This window comes from Sarcophilus harrisii, chromosome 1, assembly GCF_902635505.1.
Source record: "Sarcophilus harrisii chromosome 1, mSarHar1.11, whole genome shotgun sequence".
NCBI lineage: Eukaryota > Metazoa > Chordata > Mammalia > Dasyuromorphia > Dasyuridae > Sarcophilus > Sarcophilus harrisii.
This window is the reverse complement of record NC_045426.1, coordinates 74,186,671-74,208,626: the sequence shown is the minus strand read 5'-3', so window position 1 is coordinate 74,208,626 and position 21,956 is coordinate 74,186,671. Positions and strand designations below refer to the sequence as shown.

Genomic DNA, 21,956 nt, shown 5'->3' with positions numbered 1-21,956 from the left:
TCTAGTTCTTCTTATGGAACCCTTAGCTTCAAATTCCTTTACAAATGTATACTTATAGTATTGCATATTATTTAGCTTTTGGTATATAGCAAATTCTCTTTTTGATTTATCCTCTGATAAAACTTTCTTATGTCTGATACATTTCCTACCTTACTTGATATTTCTAATCAAAGTGTAATGAAACAAAATTATCTTGCTATAACTTTGAAATCTTCTTAATATGCATGGGAAATATCTTGGTGGGGTATACTCTTATAAGTGGATTTTATTCCACAAAATCAAATGAAGTTTTTATGACCAACAAGTAAGAAAAATAATGATGTCTTTTGTTGTCTGTACCTTTCAATTAGTTGCTCAGGTTTAAAGATATTTTCTTCTGAATATGTTATCCATGGAAGCTTACTGTTCTCTGATCATGCTTTCATAAAAGATGCTTTCAATAATTATGTAGATCAGTGGTCTCAAACTCAAATAAAAACTAAAGCCACTAAACTGCATATAAGTATCCTTGAATTTTGACTTAAAATAACATATTAGCATTATCTATGTTCTACTTTATTTTTATTTTTTGGGGTGAAATATATTTTTGCTCAATAATATTTTATTTTTTCCAAATACATATGTAGTTTGCAGCATTCATTTTTATAAGATTTTTTTGTTCCAAAATTTTTTCCTCTTCCCTTCTCCCTCCCTAAGACAGTAAGCAATCTGATATAGGTTAAAAATGTACTATCCTTTTAAACATATCTCCGTATTTATCATGTTATGCAATAAAAATCAGACAAGGGAAAAATAACAAAAAAAAGTGAAAATACTATATACTTCAATGTACATTCAGTCTTCATGGTTTTCTTTATGGATGTGGATGGCATTTTCCAACTCAAGTGTTTCGGAATTGTCTTAAATAACCACATTGCTTTTTAAAAATTAAATGTTTTTATTTACAAAACATGCATGGGTAATTTTTCAACGATGACCCTTGCAAAGCTATCTGTTCCACATTATTCCCTCCTTTCCTCCAGCCCCTCCCCTAGATAGCAGGTCGTCCAATATATGTTAACTATGTTAAAATATATGTTAATTCTAATATATGGATACATAATTTATATAGTTATCTTGTTGCACACCATATAGCTGAGAAGAGTCAAATCCATCACACTTGATCATCACATAATTTTGATGTTATCATGCATAATGTTCTCTTGGCTCTGCTCACTTTAATTAACATTAGTTCTTTTAAGTCTTTCCAGTCTTTTGAAATCATCCTGCCAATTGTTTCTTATAGAATAATAATAATCCCATATACCATAGTTTATTTAGCCATTCCCCAACTAATGGACATCCAATAAATTTCCAATTTTTTGTCACTACAAAAAGAACTGATACAAACATTTTTGCACTTGTGGGTCCTATTTCCTCTTTTATGATCTCTTTGGATACAGGCCCAGTAATGACACTGCCTGATCAAAGGGTATACATAATTTGACAGCTCTTTGAGTATTATTCCAAATTGCTCTCCAGATGGATTATTTCACAACTCCATCAACAATGCATTAGCGTTCCAGTTTTCCCATATCTCCCCCAACATTTATGATTATCTTTTCCTGTCATTTTTAGCCAATCTGAGAGGTGTGATATGTTACCTCAGAGTTGTCTTAATTTGCATTTCTCTAATCAACAGTGTTTTAGAGCATTTTTTCATATGTATACACATATGAACTTTAACTTTATCTGAAAATTATCTATTCATATACTTAGATCATTTATCAATACCAATTATATTTTAATCTGGTTCAGGCTGCACTCAGGAATGCTGCAGAAGAGCTCCATGTTTGATACATTTGGTGTAGATTAGTTCCATAGATATTTTTGTAGAGATGGGAACATAGTGATATGAAATTCTGAATATTTAGTCAATTGCTATTTCAGATTATTAATAATGTCTACTTTTGCCATCTCTTATTTTTTTATCAAGGCCATCACTGTTTCACATGTGTCTTTGATTCTGTCTCCTCTGGCTTACTCTAACAGATTACAGCTTCAATCATATCTCTCTCTCTCTCTCTCTCTCTCTCTCTCTCTGTCTCTGTTTTTCTCTCTCTTTCTTTCTATCTCTCTGTCTCTCTCTCTCCCCTACTTCTTTCTCTATTACTTTTGCACAAGTCCAAGTATTATAGGACCTTACAAAATGAGCAAAAATTTGCATTTGATTCTACCATTTCCTCAAGCTATCATGTTATATAAAAGTCTGTTTAGCATTACTGCCTCCATTTTTCATCTCCTCTACAGTCTGATTTCTGATGTTATTTTCTGATGTTATCCTTGACTTTTTTTTTCCCCAAAGTTCCAAATAATATCTTACTTACAAGTCTTATGATCTTTTCTCACTCACCATTCTTCTCAACCTATCTGTTTCATTTGACAATAATGATTACCATCTTCTCCTGGATAGTCTTTCCTTTGTGGAAAGCAAATAGTTGGATGAATGCATAGAGTACTAGACCTGAAGTCAGGAAAACCTGGATTGAAATCTAGCTTCAGACATTTCTGTGATTTTGGCCAAGTTATTCAACTGTCTCCCTTACTCTCCTCATTTATAAAATGAGAAGAGTAATAGCACCTGCCTTTGAAGTTGTTGTGAATTGAAGAAACCATGTATAAAAATGTATCTTCCACAAAAATAAGATTAATTTAGAATGTAGATAGTTTCTTTCTCCACAAGGGTTAGTGCGGGGATTAAACTTGGAATACAAGGACTTTGAAGAGGTATGTGAACTTGGATGGAGAAATTTACATTTTTTTTACTTACCTCTAACTGAAATTGAGCATATGCTTAAATTATGGTAAAAAAATCCCAACATTATTCTGAGAAAGAGTTCATGAGATTTTCTAGACTGCCAAAAGGATCCATGATATATTTTTTAAAAAGGATAAGAATCTCTGGCCTATAGTCTAATAAGATAGATGAATCATGTATAGAAATGACTATAATACAAAGAAAAAGGCATAAAACACATTAGTATCAAGGAAAATATTAAAATAAAACAATGCCTAGCCCTGCATAAAATTCTCAGTGTTTTTTGCAAATGTGCTTTGTTATTCCAGTATAGAAATAATCTGGATACCAGCTTCAGTCCTCTGCCTTTGGTTGCACATGTGTTCACACAGTTTTGTAATTTTCTGTAAATTTGGATTTACAGGGCCAGCTGCCAAGAGAAGCAAATACTGTCATTAAAATATTGGTCTTGAATAGAGATTTGTCAGACACTAGTTGTCATAGTTTCTGATGTGTGGATAACAAGTAGGAAGATTATACCAAAATAGCTCTCTGTTTGTAGATCTGATACATTTCAGTTGACATAAATCATTGGCTTTCTGAAATCACTGGTAGGCATCATTTCCTAAAGATGTTTCAACTTCCTGGCACCTGTTAGAAATGCAGGGCAGAGTTAGTGGGCACTTTGCTTTTTGAGTTGTAATAAAAGAGAAGCTTAAAAAAAGAAAAAAGAGAAAAATAAAAGTAAAGCTTTATTTATTTACAAATACCCCCATGTGAAACTGCTAGCATCAGAAATGTTGCAAAATTATCTACTAGAGAAGGCTGTACATATATATATATATATATGTATATATATGTACAGCCTTCTCTAGTATACATATATACTTATATATGTATAATTTATACAAAGTCTATATAAACTCCTGAATCATAATTATGTATTATATAACAATTCTTTATTACCAGATGTTTATTCTTATTAACTTTGAAATCACGGAAGTGAAAAAGTCCTCAAGAGATCTACTATTTTATCTTCAGTCAAGTGAAGGCCTCTATCACTTTAGATAAATATCTGTATTTTCTTCTTGAAGATGCTCAGAGATGGAGCCCCTGGATTTCCAGGTTGTTGGATTGTTTCCATCAAAAACAGTTGTCTTGTATAAATATAGATGTTTTATTAGTTGAAAAATATCTTTACTTGTACTTAAAACTTAAAACATTTATATTTTAACATAAGTATAATTTATACAAGTCCCAAAAGTTTTAGTGAGGTTTTAACAACTTCAGAATGATTAATGCTACATATTTACAAAAATCAATTAAAAGTTTAATTATTTACATTTCTTTTACGCTTATTTTGTGAATTTTGAAAAATAAAACAATAATTTTGAAGTTAACAAAATAGGAAACCTTTTCATTATGCATTACATGTTTGACAATTTCAGGATGAAACTTTTTCATACTAGTGGTTAGGTGGAGAAGGTTCTTTCAGTGGTGACCATAATTACCTGCTCTATTTCCATTAGAGAAGAGGTTATGTCAAAACTATTGTGCATGCATCAGAACCTTATTCTTTGATGTTCTTAAAGCTAGGATTACAAATTCAATCCTTTTAGTCACTGAGCAGCAGCTGATTAAAGTTTTTACAAAGTTAAAAAACATCAACTAGAGTGACATATAACAAAGCAGAAATATTAATATTTCTTTAAAAATAATAGGCTTTAAATTTTTTTGTAAATATGTAGTATTTATGCTTCTGAAATTTCAACAACTTTAGATTTTATAGCTTAAAATTATTCTAAAACTTTTTGGACACCTTGTATATAAAACACTTTCCTAACATCAAATCAGTGATGTGGGTAATGCTGTTATTATTGTTTTCATCTTTAAAATGAGGAAACTGAGAACCAGGGAGGTTTACTTGATTTGTTTATGGTTATTAGCTTCATAGCTAATAAATAGAAAGTCACAGGAAGGATTTGAATGCAATATCCAGGAGAACCTAAAAAATACTCCTGAAGTATATATTTACATTATTTCATTTTCACACATTGGTTCACTTTTTCCAAAAAAAAAAAAAACAAAAAAAACCCAAAACCAAAACAACCCTAATTTGCAAATGCTCATTTCCTTCCTTATGCATTTTCTTTGCAAATGAATTTCATTTCCTATTTTCTTCCTATATTTTCAATTTGCATGCCTAGCCCTCAGGATTAAATATTTGCTGACATTTATACTTTTTCACAAATTCCTATTCTTGACTTCTCATGTAATTTTATGGTAATTATAGTTTTAGCCTTTCACAAAGTACTACTTTGATAATTTATTGCAGCATACAGTTGGCCTTGAGTTCTCAAAGTCTATATCAGTGCAGTGCAGAGTCTGACAGATTCTGTCATGCCAGAAAAACTTCAGTTATGATTCTAGCAACAGTTTGAATTTGGTTTCCCAGCATGGAGTCTGGCTAAGTATGAAGAGGCTCATCATCATAAATGGTCTCTTGATTTCTTTGGCCATGTCAATACGTGAAACATACTAGAATCCATTGATCTTCAGTTCTATATGCCCCCTTTTGGCTTCATGGATATATTACTGGGGCATTGCATGATGTAATATTAAAATTCTTATTATAAATAAATCAAAAACTCAGAAGAAAGATGCAGCAAAGTAGAAGGATGGCCTACAGGTTCTCCTTGAAGAGGCAGATGAAGGGATTGGCCAAATTAATTTTGTGATGTGCCTAGAGGCAGCAATAATATATATTCATATCTATATATTCATATCTATATCATTACTTAGGATACAGAAGCATTTATCCATGTATCCATCTACCTATCCATCCATCCATTTCTCTATCATCTATATTGTTTAGTCATTTTTCAGTCAGTTCTGATTCTTTGTGACCTCTTTGGGGTTTTCTTGATAAAGATATTATAGAGATTTATCATTTCTTTTTCCAGTTCCTTTTTTTTCAGGTGAGGACACTGAGATCAATATGATTAAGTGACTTCCCTAGGGTCATGCAGCTAATAAGTATTTGGGGCTAGATTTGAACTCAGGTCTTCCTGACTCCTGGACCAGCACTTTATCCACTGTGCAACTGAGCAACCCTGTATCTCTCTCTCTGAATTTATGTGTATATATCCATTTCTAATTATGTTTATAGCTTTATCTAAACTATGTGATAGTTTATAACTATCACATCTAGCAACTTAGGACAACACCAACATTGATTTATTTGTAAAGTACTATAGAAGATGATTGAAGATGATGAACGCTATCACATCATTAAAAAAAGAATTAATAGATAGTTAAACTAGTTAAAAGAAAGCTTGGTCTGAGCTTCAAATAAATAAAGTTATCCTAAAGGTATTTAAATATTAAAATAGAAGGAAAAATACAAAAGAAAAATGAAGAAGGCTCACAAAATTTTTAAATGAAAGATTTGTTCTGATAAATGGAAATATCTGTGTAAAAAACCTCCCTTCACTGGTATGGATCTGTAAATTAGTCTGTAATTTAGATTTGTCCAGATACTTACCGATAATCACAAAACTGATAAAATTAATAGTTATTTATTTAGCACTTTAAATTTCACAAAGTGCTAAGCAAATATTTTATTTTATCTTTATAAGAACTCTGGGAATGAGAACTATTATTCTCTCTTTTACAGATGAGGAAACTGAGGCATTCAGAGATTAAATAGCATGCCTAAGACCACATAGCTAGCAAATATCTGAGGTTGCATTTGATCTCAGGTCCAACTGACTACAGAGGTAGTACTCTATCCACTACAGCATCAGGCTGTCTGTTATATGTCAGAGGCAGGATTTGAATCCAGGTCTTCATACTTCTAAGGCCAGTCCTTTGTCTATTACCTTTATACCACCTTTCATTTCTATCTTTAATATCAATAACCTATTCAAAATATACTCTCTGTCTATTCTACCATTTTTTATTTCTTTCTTAACTATCCTATCCTAGTATATATACTAGTAGTAGTATATAGGGTAATGTAAATCTTCTCTCTCTCTCTCTCTCTCTCTCTCATTCTCTTAAACATAAACTTCAATGTTTTAATCAATTTGTGTTCTTTTTGAAGTGGGTATTCCATTTAGTAGTGCAGATTTCAACCTATTCATACATTTTAATCTTTGTTCATATTCATGATTCTTATTCAAGTTCTCTCATAAATTCAATCTTCCCTCTAGATATTTTTCCAATTTAACATTTCTCTATAATCACTCACTTTCAATTCATGACTGGCCCACCTCTTTTTCTTATTATCCATTTACTGGATATATTTTGCTATTTCTCACAAGTAAACAATCATTAGCACTTATGTTACACTCCCCCCATTTTCTTTATATATTTTTGAATACTCACACTCCCCTGGCAGAGAACAGATTGTTGAATGAATAGCTAAAATTAGCTGGAGGAAAATAATTTGATAAAAAAAAAGATCAATTAATCCATGTACCCACAAACCATGGAACCAACATTCTTTTCTCAGTTGTCTGGAAGTCTTCTTTTAGGCTAGTTTTCTAAAGTATTAAGTAATGTCAAATGAAATCGCCAAAATATTGCATGCAAAGTCTTGCCTTACTTCTTTGGCAACTTTTATTTCTTGTCTAACTCACCCATTTAATAGAGAAATGCTAGTGACATTTGTATAGTGTCTTCAGACATTTAATCAATTTGTCTGAAACTGTAATTTCATGTAGTATTGGATAGGAATTCACGGCTAGTTCAGGAAAAGGTTTCTTCCCAGTCTAGGCTCACTAGAATATAGCTTTCCTAGATTCTACCTTTTGCTTGCTCAGTGATTTCTTTTAATGTGACCAGACAGTCAGCAATTTTCTGCCCCTTTATGGCACATTTTATGCCTCTTATATCTGCCTACTTGGTAACAGAATTCCCACAAAGATCTTATAATCTGTATTGAGCAGCCTCAGCAACCTTCTCTCTGTGCTATCTGCCTTTTTTCACTTTTATCATCATCAGTAACCTCTAGGCCATGATTTTTTTTTTTTTAAAGCAGCCTTAACTTTTTTGGTTGCCACATAAAACTTTTAACTCATCCTGAACTTCCTGTCCATAAAACACAGAGGCAATTGCATAAAAATGGCTCTTTAACCCTCATCCTTATATTACACCTATCCTGTAGATTTTCCAAAAATATAAATGAAAGATTTTTCAGCTATCCACCTTAAAATTTATTGTTTTGGATTTAAATCCAGCCCCATCAGTAGAGCCCATAATTAGTGACATATAGTTTTTTATTCTAACATCAAGCATATTAGTTATTTCTCTTAGTTTGTGGTGATAGATAACTTCCAAGGTTTTTTTCTTTATCTAAAACTCTTCAAAGATGTTTTCAGAAGATGTCAAACATAAGTTCTTCATTTTATAGACAGAGAAAATTAGATCCAGAGAAATGAAATAATTTATCCAAAGTCATATTGTTAAAAAGCTAAATACATGTCAAAAAAGGCAGGGGTACAGTGGAAAGAGTTAAGGAATTAGAGTCAGAGGGATTGAATTCCAGTCCCAGGGAAAAGAATGACTATCCGTTTAAACTTTCTCACTCTTTCCTCTTCTATAAAAGGAAAGAATTGAATGAATTGACCTCTAGTGGCCCTTTCATGTTTAAATCTGTGGTATTTTATTGATCTATGAGTCTTAAACCTGAGACTTAGACTTAGTTCTCTTCCTAAAATCATTTCATAACTACCTGGGTCTTGGTATAAAATGCTACCAACTCACATTTATATAGTGCTTTAATGAAGTCAGCTTGATATAGTAAGGAGATACCTGGGCATGGAGTCAAAAGAAACCTGACTATAACATTTTCTAGCTGGCTGAATCTAGGCAAGTCACTTAGCCTATTTTCCCCCATAATATAGTATAAAAGATAAAATTTGATGGTACATGAAACTGTACATTTATTATGAATTGCTTGTTATTCCTTTTAAATATAGAGTAATTTTATGTAAATTTCTTTTTCCCCCTTTTTCCCTCCCCCTTGAGATGACTAACATTAAACACAAATCTCCCTCTGTATCTCTTAAATTATTCCATATATACTTCTATTTATCAGTTCTTTCTTTGGATGTAGATAGAATCTTCCTTCATAGTTCATTTGTAGTTAATTTGGATATTAGTCACTCAAAGATGTGCTTAAAACAATATTGCTGTTACTGAATATAATGTTTCCTAGATACTGCTCATTTTACTTTTTATTATATCACATAAATTTAACCATATTTTTCTAAAATAAATCAGTGCAGCATAATAGTATTCTATCACCATCACATATTACAACTTTTTCTATCATTCTCCAATTCATGGGCATTTCCACAATGTCCAGTTCTTTGCCACCACAAAAAGAGTTACTTGAAATATTTTTGGACATATATATTCTTTTCGTTTTCCCTTAATTATCTTGGGAAACAGATCTAATAGCAGTATTGCTGGGTCAAAAGGCATATCAAAAATTTAATAACTCTGGGCATAATTACAAATTGCTGTCCAAAATAGTTGGATCAGTTCACAGTTCTACCAAGAATGAATTACTATATCAATTTTTCCACATCCCCGGATATAAGATAGGATTGAAACCTGTAATACCTACTTCATATGGTTATTCTGAGAATCATTTGAGATAGTATGAGCAAAAGTATCATATTAATGCTATACAACTTATTTCTATAATATGGATCATTTCTATATCTACACATATCATGCTTTCCTCATTAAAATCCTTTGAAGTAAGTAAATATTAAGAATATGCACTATATATCTGATTTCATTGATATAGGACACCTGTAAGTGAGGAAATTCCCTTTAGCAATTCAGATTGCTACCCTGCCAGCAACTTATAGTCTTAGGGAGTTGAATGGAGAATGGAGGAATTAAGTGATTCACAAAGTGATTCACTTTATTCACAAAGCCTATATGAATAAAAGGAAGAATTTGAATTCAGGACTTTCTTGCTTCAAAGCTAGTTTTTTATCCTTCCTTTATGTTACTTGTATGTATAAATTATATATTATCATTTTTGAGATAAAGGCATTTATGCTTAGAGATATTCAACTGATCATTCAGATTCATACAGCTAGAAAATATTGGAAATGACACTTGAAACCAGATCTTATGATTCATTAATTCCAGCCTTCATTCTTGGACTTTACTTCTAGCTCTAATATTTTATTATTCCTCTGTAAACAATTTTTGCTTGGATTTCCATTTAATTGTAGACTTTCAAAACTGTATGTAATCTTAGATGCCATTTAGATAAATCTCTACTAGAAGCATGAATTCCCTCTCTAGCATCCCCAAAAATTGTTTCTACCAGCTTCTGTCTGTACCCTTCTAGTAACAGAGCACTCATTGGATCATAGGATAGTCCCTTATTCAGAATAGGACATGGAGAAGTTCAATATTAACTGAGGACAATCCATTATGTTAGCTGATCCATGGAATCTTTTCTGTATGTGGGCAGTTCCAAGAAGAGAATCCCTTTACCCTTTTCTTGTTTCTCAGAGTTTTCCTCTTTAGGTAAAGATATCTCTTCAATTTCTTCATTGCTTCTTCCATTTATATCCAAATGGAACAAAACTTAATCTTCAACAGTATCTGAATTATAGAACTGAAAAATTCATGCCTTGATTAGCCTACAGAAATAAGGAAAAAAGTTGAACTTGAAACATTTTCAACCAGAAACTTCATTTTAAATTTAGTTACCAATAGGAACTGAACATCTTTGTTTATCTTTTCAACTACCATAGATCATTTAATAATTTTCAAACATCTTGCAACATTTTATATGTGTATACCTGCACATACCACACATATTAATCTATATGTTTAAGCATGTACATATGCATATGTTGGGATATGTGTCATATAATGCTGGAATATATAAGTAGGTATAAATGTATGTGTATATAGACATGTAAGTATACATGACATATGTATATGTATATATATATATGTGCATATACATGTGGAATAAAGGTGATATTTCCACAAATTCATAAACGTTTATTTGGCACATAGTATGTTATGTATGGCAATCCAGAATGGACACTCTGCCTCTGAAGAAGTTACAATCTAAAAATGGAAGTAAGCCATGTTCACAAAGAACTGAAATGTATCCCAAACAGCCTAATAAGAAAAGCCTAGACAAATTACTATGAGAAATTTGGGAAGGGCGATATCTCTTCCAATTGTGAAGAAGTATTTATGATGGAAGTGACACATAACTGCTTAAAAACCTTCAGAGATTCCTCACCACTTACCTAAACTCTCCTCAAACTTCATAGCCTTGAATTCACAGTTTTTCATAATCTGATTTCAGTTTTCCTTTGCATTTTCTCTCACATACTAGACATTTTAGACAAATAAGATTCACTTTTCCTTCCTTGTTTATCCTCTACACTCTTACCTCTGAGCCTTTATTCTTGTCACTCACCTCTTCTTTGAATCACACAACTTTCAATTATTGAAATAGTTCTCTTCCTTAAATTCCTTAATTTAGGTTCTTTAAATTCAGGTGTTCCTTAAATTCAGAATTGAGGTCTTATTCAAAAGTGCATCTCCTTGAAACTTACCACATTATTATGCTCAGTACATTATTATACTCACAGTAGCTTTTTAAAAGTGATTATATACTTGATTTTCATACTCAGTATCTGCTAAAATGGAAGTCTTAGTTTTTAAAGCATCAGCACATGGTTAGTCTCTAGACATCTTCACATTAATCAGAAATGAGAGGTAACTGTCATCAAAACAATAACATAAGTTCAGTTTGAATAAGCATTTTTGAGGACCAAGACAGAGCTTTCAAAAACTTTCCATTGTTTGTAAAAGCCTGCAAAATGTCTATCTAGACCAATTTTGTCTTTTCAAACAGGTATTGATTTTTTTTTCTTGAGCTTTTCTATTGATCTAAGGTTAACATAGTTGTTATTGCAGTACGTGCTTTCTTCTATGTTCATCTGCATTATTCCTGACGACTTTACAGTTGGGTTTGGAGGATTTGACAATTAACTTCACTGCTCCTGCAGCTGCAAATCATAGTTTGGGCATTTTTACTCAACTGAAGTGGTCTAAATGGGACTCTTTAAACATAATAACAGACTACCATGGTAGTGTTGATGTGTGACTATTGGAAGAAGACATGATTGTGGGTCAAATGAAATGTGCTTGCCCCAAAGATGTAATCTAAGAGAAAAGTATCTTCATGAAAGAAAGTTTGCTTTCTGTGGTAAGGGGAACAAGGAAAGATGGACCTTATTATAATGTGATTTAGACTACATTTATGTGTGTCTAATATGTCTAATGAATTATACAGATTGCTTATCTATTGAAAACCAAATAGATGAAGAAAGTTTACTGTTCAGATGTTGATATTTGATTATATGAACTATCTGTAAAGCTGATAGATCACTGTATAAATCATAAGTATATGCAAAATTGGAAATAGGGAAGAGGAGAATGTAGTGGGTTTCAACTTGGGAAATTTTGTGTTTTTTTTTTTTAAATGAATCCAGACTTTTTGAAACTAAGACTAAGTTTCATAAATCATATAGTTTTTGCAGAGATATTGCATGACTGGATCATGGGGTATCATAATCTCAAAAAATTCAAGATTCATATTGCCAAAGAATAATGTAAACATATACATGATGCCAGATTAATGATGGACGTGAATAGTCGTACAATCTTATCAATAAAGAATTGACATAAAAGGTAACATAGCTGTAAGACCTGAAAAAGGGTTAGACTTAAAAAATAATAAAATAAAGGAATGAGAATAATTATAAGTTAGTCTATTTCTTAATAATTAAGAAATGACCTTGAAATATTAAAAAATATTAGAGCAAAGATTCATAAACTCCTTTCGTCATAGACTAGCAGAGTCTATGGACTTCTACCCAGAATGTTTTACATGAATAAAACATATATTGAATTGCAAATAAAATCATTATATTGACAAAAGGTTATTAATATATACATATAATACATACATATAAACATACATACATATGTGTGTATGTGTATATAAAAAAAATCAAGTTCACTGACATCAAGTAAATCGCTCTTGATTTAAAGGAAGGCCTCCAGTATATTGGTTGGATCTTATATGGAGAACATTGACAAAAGCAGGACAGGATAAAAAGTCTTACATGGGTTGCAATCTATATCATTATAGGAAATACTGCCATAGGTGAGATCCATCATCTTTTAAAGAAAATCTCACATAATCTTAAAACCAGTTAGAATTCACCAAAGGATTCCTGAGATTCAAAGAGAAGTGATTTGCTAAGTTGTGGTGATAGCTAGTTAGTAGCAAAACTGGAACAGGACTCTAAATGTCAATATCAACAATATAGTCCTTTTCTTACTATATCATGTTGCTTTTCTCTTTTCCTCTTTAAATTTGCTATTTAGACAAAGATAAAATTGACCATAATAATGTAGATTATATAATGTGAGTTGAATTTTTCAAGGATGTGTTGAGAATTGGCTTATGGATATATTTTATATGAATATTGGTTACCTTCAGGTTTTTTTTTTTCCATTTTTAAATGGAAGGGCACCTTGTCTTGAAAATCTCTAGGACACAGTTCATCAACTTGACATTTTAACTGTAGGCCAGGTCAGAGGGTCTATGGTACTTGACAATGCTCTTTTATAAAAGAGAAATCAAGATATGTACAGTCAGACGTCTGAATGATTAATGGCACAATCAATATTTAGATGACATTGAATTCACATGTTTGCGTTTGAAGTTTTTAAAAATTTCTAAGCCCCCCAACAAAGATTAGAAGGCTGTATATGGCAAAATAATATCTATTGATTTCATCTTTTGTGAGATATAGCAATATAAATGTAAAATTACATGAATGTCAAATCCATAAAATATCACTTAGTGAAAAGAGTATTTGGGATTTCCTGATTTGTTATTTTATTTTTGGTTCTTTAATAATCAAACCAAACCAAATCACAAAATTATAGCAACAGCAATAACAAAACAAAAAACCCCAACCCCCTTCATTCCTTATCTTATAGGTTTCTAGTCACTTTAAAGCAAAAGTCAATATAAAATTACCTATATTAATTAGAAGTGAATTAAGTACACATTTAAATGGGGAATAATAATAGTAGCTAACATTTATGTTATTTCATTTAATTTTCCTAATAACTCTGTGAAAAGTATTATTATTTTTCTATATTTTACAGATGTGAAAATTGAGGTACAGAAAGGTTGAGAATGATGTATTATTGCCATCTTCAATAATCTGGCATCATGTATATATTGTTCAAAGAAATACTATAGTTAACTTTATTTTCTTATCACAATTGCATTATTGTATTTGTTAAGTATATCTTCTTATTTTAGTTTGTCAGGTTATTTTTTCATATTTAGAATAAAAAAAACTTCATAAAATCATTTGGTTATATGAGCTTCTGGAATGCAATGAATTTCCTTCCTATCTCTGCCTCAATAAAACAGGGTTTAAATTTTCTATCTCAAGTCAGTTATTTAACAGAAATATTATATATAATATATATATATATATATCCTTAAAGCATGAATACTAATTAAAAGAATAATAGTCACTTATTTCCTTCAAATTTTAAAGAATATATGAGTAGATATTTAGGACATATTCCTTTTATCAGTAAAACATTTTGCTGATAGAATGTTTTACATAGATAGCATTTTAAATAAAATGTCTTTCAAGAAAGACATTATTAATATTGTATATGATGTGTCCCATATATAGTTCAAACCTGGAGAAGTGCAGAATATACTGTCGGTGTAATAGGAAAAAATCCACTTTAACAGAAATATGAAGTTTATGAGGGGGAAATAGTTTGAAGTTAGTCTGGAAAAATAAATTATAAAATCAGATTATGAAATAATTTAAATACATAAAAAGGAGTTTTTATTTATTCTAGAAGAAATAGGAACAAATGAAACTTCTTGAGGACAGAAATGAAATCTGAAAGCAGATTTGTGCTTTAGAGATAACACTTTGTTAGTTACCCACAATTTGTGGGTCATGGTTTAGAAAAGAGTGAGATTGAAGAGAGGAAAACAATTAGAGACTATTGCAATTATCTAGACAAAAATTGGTGAAGACCTGAATTAGGGTGCTCATAGTGGGAGTCAAGAGAGGGGTATGGACTAGAGAGATCTCTGAAAGACTGGATTTTGGAGGTGAGGAAACGAGTCAAAGATAACTCCTAGATTGTGAACATGGGTAACTATTACTTAACACTAACAGTTAGAAAAAGCCTATTTCTGCAAGGTGAATTCCTGAAATCCACTCCAATATTTTTGCTAAGAAAACTCTAAATATGGAGACAAAAATCAAACTTAACTAAAATGATTGAATGCCAACAAATATTTTCATTATCACCATAAACTTCATTATTACTATAAGCCACAAATGATAGGTGTAACATTAAATAAAAGTAATAAGAAAAGCAACATATTAGTCAAGTCTAACAAAATATGTTATTCTATCACATTTTCCATTACTCCTCATTAAGTGTTTTTGGATTATATGTTCTTATGTTGACTCTCTATAGTTCTTGGATGTTAGACTTTCAATAGATTTTACTGTGAGAGTGGTAATGACTGTAGTAGATAGAAAGCTTACCTTACAGGCAGGAAGATCTTGTTGCAGGAAAATCCCAATCTATTCTGCTTAAGAGAATTTCACTGTTGGTAGGCCCTCAATAAAATCATTATTCTCTTCCCATCCTATTTTCATTTTCGTGAATATATTTTTGCCTTATCATTATCTTTCCTTCTTATATTAGTAAATTTTTATTCATTAATTGTTTTAGAATTTTTTTCACAATTTTGATGTTCTTTTAAGTCTCTATCTCTTGTTTTATTAATATTTCCCTCCCTCTTATTACCTCTTCTTCAAGGTAATTCTTATTCTTTTCAATTATTTTCCTCATAAAGAATATAAAATCTGTTTCTTTAGATTATATATTTATTTGGAACTTATTGTGGAATGTAGTAGGGTAAGATATTGATCTGAACCTAATTTCTGTCAAGCTACTTTCCTATTTTTCCAATAATTCTTGTCAAATGGGGAGACCTACACTAGACTACTGTGATTATTTTGGAGGTCTTGTTAAATTAATCTGTTTCATTGAGCAACTTCCTACACAGTTTCTTGAGTTATCAGATGTTTATTTCCTCATGAAAAACTTAGTGTTCAAGGTACTTGTGGCCTTTTTCTTTTCCCTTAAAGATTTCATGATAAATTGTGCTTGTTATTTGCTAGAATCTTCAGATTATTTGTTTCAGTCACTCCACTTGGAATTATTTGTATCTATACTTATTGATATTTTACCTTTCTCATTTAGTGTTGTTTCTTTTTTTCTTTTTCTTATTTGCTGAGGCAATTGAGGTTAAGTGACTTGCCCAGGATCACACAATTAAGAAGTGTTAAATCTGAGATCAGATTCAAACTCAGTTCCTCCTGACTTCAGAACTGGTACTCTATCCATTGCACCACCTAGTTGCTCCTAGTGTTCTGTTTCAAAGACACCTCTTTTATGGCACCTTCTCTGAGCACTTCTGCTGGAAGGGATGTCTCCCTCTTTTTTCCATGTACTGTTCTTAAGGTTTTTATTATTTATTGTTCTGTATTGTAGTTATTTATGGTAGAGAGCTGTTTTCCCTTTCATTTTTATGAAGATTATTATTAAGGGAAGAAATCAAGCTTTAACAATTGCTCTGCCTAGAAAAGTACCTTGTATAGAGAATATGCCTAATACACATTTGTTTAATGAATGAATAAATATATTATGATATATGTTTGGAAGTCATCCTAGGAATAATTTAGTCCACAAATTCCAGGAATTGAAAGGAAAAGTTAAAAGAAAAATTCATAAAAGTGCATTCTTACAATGATGGTATATAAATGAAAACTATTATCAAATCCATAATAATTATAGCCTTATTTTTGTCTCTAAAAGGTATTTTTGAAGCTTTTGCAAGACTCCAAAAACAAAACATATATTCCTGATACAATAGACATAGACTCTGAATATGAAAGAAGCACAGAACAACTGCATGACAATAGTAAGTATGCAATTAATTATTTGTATCATTATTTTAATAAAAATGTAATTTATGAATTCTATAGTGTTTATTTTTGCAAATTCATTTTTACTCACATCTTCTAAACACATGTGAAACTGAGTTATTATTATCACCTTTATATATATAACTCAAGTCGGTCTTGGGTGTAACATCTCTCCTACTCCTGGCATTTTTCAATGTTTTATCCCCCTTTTATTTCCCTGAAAAAGCTTTATTAAGGTAAAGAGATAAAAAAGATGAAAGAATGTTGACTCATAAAAAGTACTCTTTTATTTGGGCAATCTGCAAGCCACTTCATGTAGTCTTCAGATGGATGTCTTTAGCATCTTTGTGGATTTTGATGAGATGTTTGAACTTTACAGAAATTATAATTATTTAACAATTAAGACTTTTAAAAATGTCTATATTCATATTCATGTTTTTCTTATGGGCAGAATAATATATGAGTGAAATGCTCAATGGTTTCATGTGGATAGGTAATTTTCCTAATGACTGTTTTTATGATTTTGTGACTTAGGGTCCAATTTAATTTAGTTTAGTAAATATTTAGTAAGTATCTACTATGTACACAGAATAGTAATATTAATTAATCCAAAGAGTTCATATTGTTGGCATCAATTTGGAAGAGTCAATCCTATTAATTAGGTAACTCAATAAATTCCATAAAATAATACAATAAAAAAGAAATTCCTTCAGGGAAAGATAAATTGATAGTTTAAGGAATACTAAGGTTTCTTAGAATCAAAGCCTTGAGAAGGACATCAATGGTCCACTAGTCTGATGCACATCAAAACAATCCTGTACTGTAGCCCAAAAAGGTTATCCTCTTTTGCAATGGCTCTACTTGTTTGAAAGTTTTCTTTATAATCAGTCCTAAATGTGCTTCTTTGTAACTTACATCTTTTTCTTCAGTTCTCATATCTGGTAGAGAAGGTGAATAAGTCTCATTTCTTTTCCATTTTCTGTTGGAGATCCATTCAAAACCAGGAAGACAGATATAATATCCTTCTGCCTTCTCTAGCCTAAAATATCTCTAGTTCCCTCAGTTGATTCTTATATTAGATGAACTCAAAGCATTCAATCATTCTGGTTGCTCTCTTCAGGATACTTTTGGGATTTCCATTAATGAATAGTTCAATATACAATGATTAAAAATTATTTTGATTTCACATTTTCTTGAAAATATCTTATTACTCATTGATTAATTGAATATTTTTATAAATCAAGATACACTGAATTTATAAATGAGAATTAATATTTTACTAGAACCTTAACTTACCAAGTAAATGGATGAAAACATTTTAAAAATATCATATATGTCAAAATAGCACATGGAGAAGGTTCTGTTATCTGAAAAGTCTTTCTCTCTCTTTTTTTCCTAAGACAATTGAGGATAGCTATTAAGTGTTATGTGTCTGAGATCAAATTTGAACTCAGGTCCTCTAGACTTCAGGGCTGGTGCTCTATCCACTGCACCACCTAGCTGCCCCCTGAGAATTTTCTTTTTAAACAATGATAAGTTTAAGTAATTGTGTTGATGCTTTTTCAGTTGTATTTGTTGAGTTGAACTAAATAATATGGTTTTATATACAATATTATTGCTATTTTCCACAAAAGACAGTAGGAAACATTGGGTAAATGAAATTCAAATATTCCTTATATAAGTCTTCATTCTTTCAGGAATTTACAGGTCATGTTTTCAGCTTTTTCATTCTTTTACCTTAATCTGACTTTGAAAATCTTTGCTCAAATATTCGTATTAACACCCATTCTAATATTATCTTATAGCTCCTTGTTTTCCTTAACTCAATAATTTAATTCAATAAATGTTTATCAAGAAGTCACTCTGTGGTTTGTAAAATATCAGACAATGAATACATACAGAAAAAAACCAAAAAGTGCTTTCTCTTCCATTATAGGTTACATTTTACTGGCAAAATCATCTACTCCTCTATATTCTGAAATTGAGCCTTCCATTACCAGTTATTGGACATTTACATATGTTTAGTCCATAGCCATCTTGGATTCAATATGTTCAAATAAAAACTCATTATATCTGCCTCTGGAACTCTTGGTCTTATAAACTCAAATCTTCAGTATATCTTCAAATCTTCAAATATCTTCAGTTTTATTGATAGCATTACTGTCCACTTAGTCCCTCAGGTTTGCACCCTTGGATTTTCTACTGACCTTTCCTTCTCCATCAACTTTCATATTCAATCTGTTGCCAACTCTTGTCAATTGTACTTCTCTGACATGTATAACTTCCATCTCTTTGTCTCCAATTGCACAGCATCTACTATAGTTTAGGGGGACATCAAAATTTTCTTGTTGTATTGCAATAGTCTACTAATTTATATTCCTACTTCTTTTTATTTTTTCCAATTAATCTTCCATATAGTTTCAAATGGATATTCCTAAAATATAGAAATAATTTTGTCATAGCATCACCAGCTTGCTCTCCTGTTCCCATTCTTTCAAAAACATTATCATTCATCCTTTTCAACTACAGCTCATATTCTGAAACAAATGTGTACCAGTCTTGCTCAGAGTTATTTCCTTGTCCTGAATATACATCTGTACAAATTCCTTATACCTGCTATTTTGATTTCCAACAGATGTGGTTTCTATATGGGATAGCTAGCTTAATTATTTAGTGATTCCAGACTACTATTCTAATCCAATAGATGCCCTTGAATTCCAAGTGAGGAGGATTTGTACAAATTCTTTTCTTTGACTAGAAAAATAGCTCAATCTACGTTTTCTACTCGATAGGTGAACCCAATTATCTTCATATGTGAATGATAAAAGGTTAATTGAAATGACCTGTAAGAAACCCCTTTGTTAGAAGGATGAATTTGAGGAAGTTTACTGTCCCTCCTTCATATTTGATGGAGGCAAGTGAAGTAGAAGAACCACAGCAAAGGAGTGAAGATAATCAAATGGAAGTCAAAAGTTACAGTAATTACCCTTTCCTGACCTATCTCTCAAAGAAGCAGATAAAGCTGCAATAATCCTGGTTAAACCTTGCAGAATAGCAAAATGTCAATTCAATGGCATTTTCTAGGAAGAAAAGAATTTAGGTATTCCTCCCACCTATTTTTTTAATCTCTGTACTTAAAAGGATTGTTTTAGTAGTCTGAGTCTGATTGTAAAATGTACTAGAAATCAATTTGGAATTTCAGCACTGTGTAGTGTGGAGATCCCAGGTCTATTTCATACCCGTTAAAGCAAGCAGTCTTGTTAAAATGTAAGAGCAATGAGAAATAGCATGAATTCTATACTAATCTACCTTAAATCAAGAAATCACCTTGTTTCACAAGGGCCATACTGGGTATGTCTTCCTGACTTGGGACATCAGATTAGGAATCAGAACCCATAAGTAATAGCCCCATTCTGCTATTAATCAACCAATTGGCTTTGGACAAATTATTCAGCATCTCTGTCTTAATTTACTTTCCACATCTGTTAGAACAAAGAAGATAACACTGGATGGGCTCTGTTATTTTGTCCAGATCTCTGCTCCATCATTTCTCACAATGAAAACCTGGAGTTAGTTATCTGATAGAGAAACACAGCATTATAGAACTAGAATTAGAAAGGACTTAAGAGGTGATGGAGTCAAAACATCTCATTTTACAGATGAGGAGCTTTAGGCTTAGGTAAGTGAAATTACTTGCTCAAGGTCCCAAGGGGGTAATCATCAGGTGTGGAATAGGAATATTACTCTCCTGACTCCATCGTCAGTGTGCTGTCTATGATACTAATCTTCCAGTCTTTCCAGAGGACTCTGGGGTGTTTGTGCATAACAAGAGAGAGCTACTAAATACATTTATAGGCATATTAATTAAACAGTGACAAGGAAGAAATTATAAGAAAAGAAGGTAGAAGGGACCTTGTACTTTCCACCCTATATATCTGACCTATTTATGTTTGTTTTTGGCTACAAAACTTGTGAAGCTGTCTCCAAAGGGATGGAGGTATTGAGATCAACACTAGTAAATTATATTTGTATACATGTACATATGTGTGTATATATGTATATGTAAAGTACATATAAAATACACATGCATATTATAATATACATTACATATCCACATATCCACATCTATTTTTATGATCTATTTGTTTTTTGGCTTTAAAATTCATCCCCAAAGGAATGGAGGTATTGTGATGAAAATAAATAGAGAGATTAAATCACAGAGTCTTGAATTATTGAACTGTATCTACAGAATACCTTTCTCATGTTAATGGAAAGATTCTATAAACCTATTGCTATTCTGATCTCTGGACAAGAAGATATGTTTTTTTTTTTTTTTTTTTTTCATCTAAAACAGGAAAGCAGGAGAGTATAAGACTTAAATGAAATATGAGTGTCTTACAGGGAATCTGATTTTTGTGAGAATATTCTTGTCTCATTTATTTTTAATTTAGCTTTCCATTTTAAATATAAATTTGCATTTTATTTTAAAAAATAAATAGTACTTCCAGATAGATGATTTATACCATTTTTATCCATTACTTCTCCCTTTTTTAAACTTCAAGGTTTATCTTTCTTTCTATTTTTATTTTCACTTAATAGATAGATTTCATTTTTAAGGCCAATTTTCAGGCAAAGGTCATTGGTAGCTTCTAATGAATCATTTTCCTTCAGCATTCCTTATATTATAAGAGAATTGCTTAAATTGTTTCATCAAAAATCTGTAAGTTTGGGCTAAATATAACAAACATTTTCTTGAGAAATGGTAAATTAAATGTTACTTTAATATCAAACAGCCTGCTACAGCAGGTTGCTGTCTTTATGGGGTTCATCTATTAATTAAAAAAAAATCACTACTCTGTAATCTAAATTTAGTTTAGTTTATCAAAGACAATAAAAATATTGTAAAAGTAAAATAGTAGTTGTAATAAAAGCTAATGTTATATAAAATGGAATGATGTTGAATTCAAGAAGGTGGGGGCAGCTAGGAGTTTATAGCATTGAAAATGACGATTATAAAACATTGGGATGAAAGGCACAGTGTTTATTTG

General features: G+C 31.2%; 1 protein-coding gene across 1 annotated transcript in view; it reads left to right on the top strand.

The window, feature by feature from the left end:
- The window catches only part of ABCA13 (ATP binding cassette subfamily A member 13), a 504,928-nt gene that overhangs the window by 249,806 nt on the left and 233,166 nt on the right, over window positions 1-21,956 (top strand). Inside the window, exon 42 of the mRNA XM_031957225.1 lies at window positions 16,799-16,904. Within this exon, the coding sequence (XP_031813085.1) occupies window positions 16,799-16,904 (106 nt within the window). The remainder of the gene's footprint in view (window positions 1-16,798; window positions 16,905-21,956) is intronic.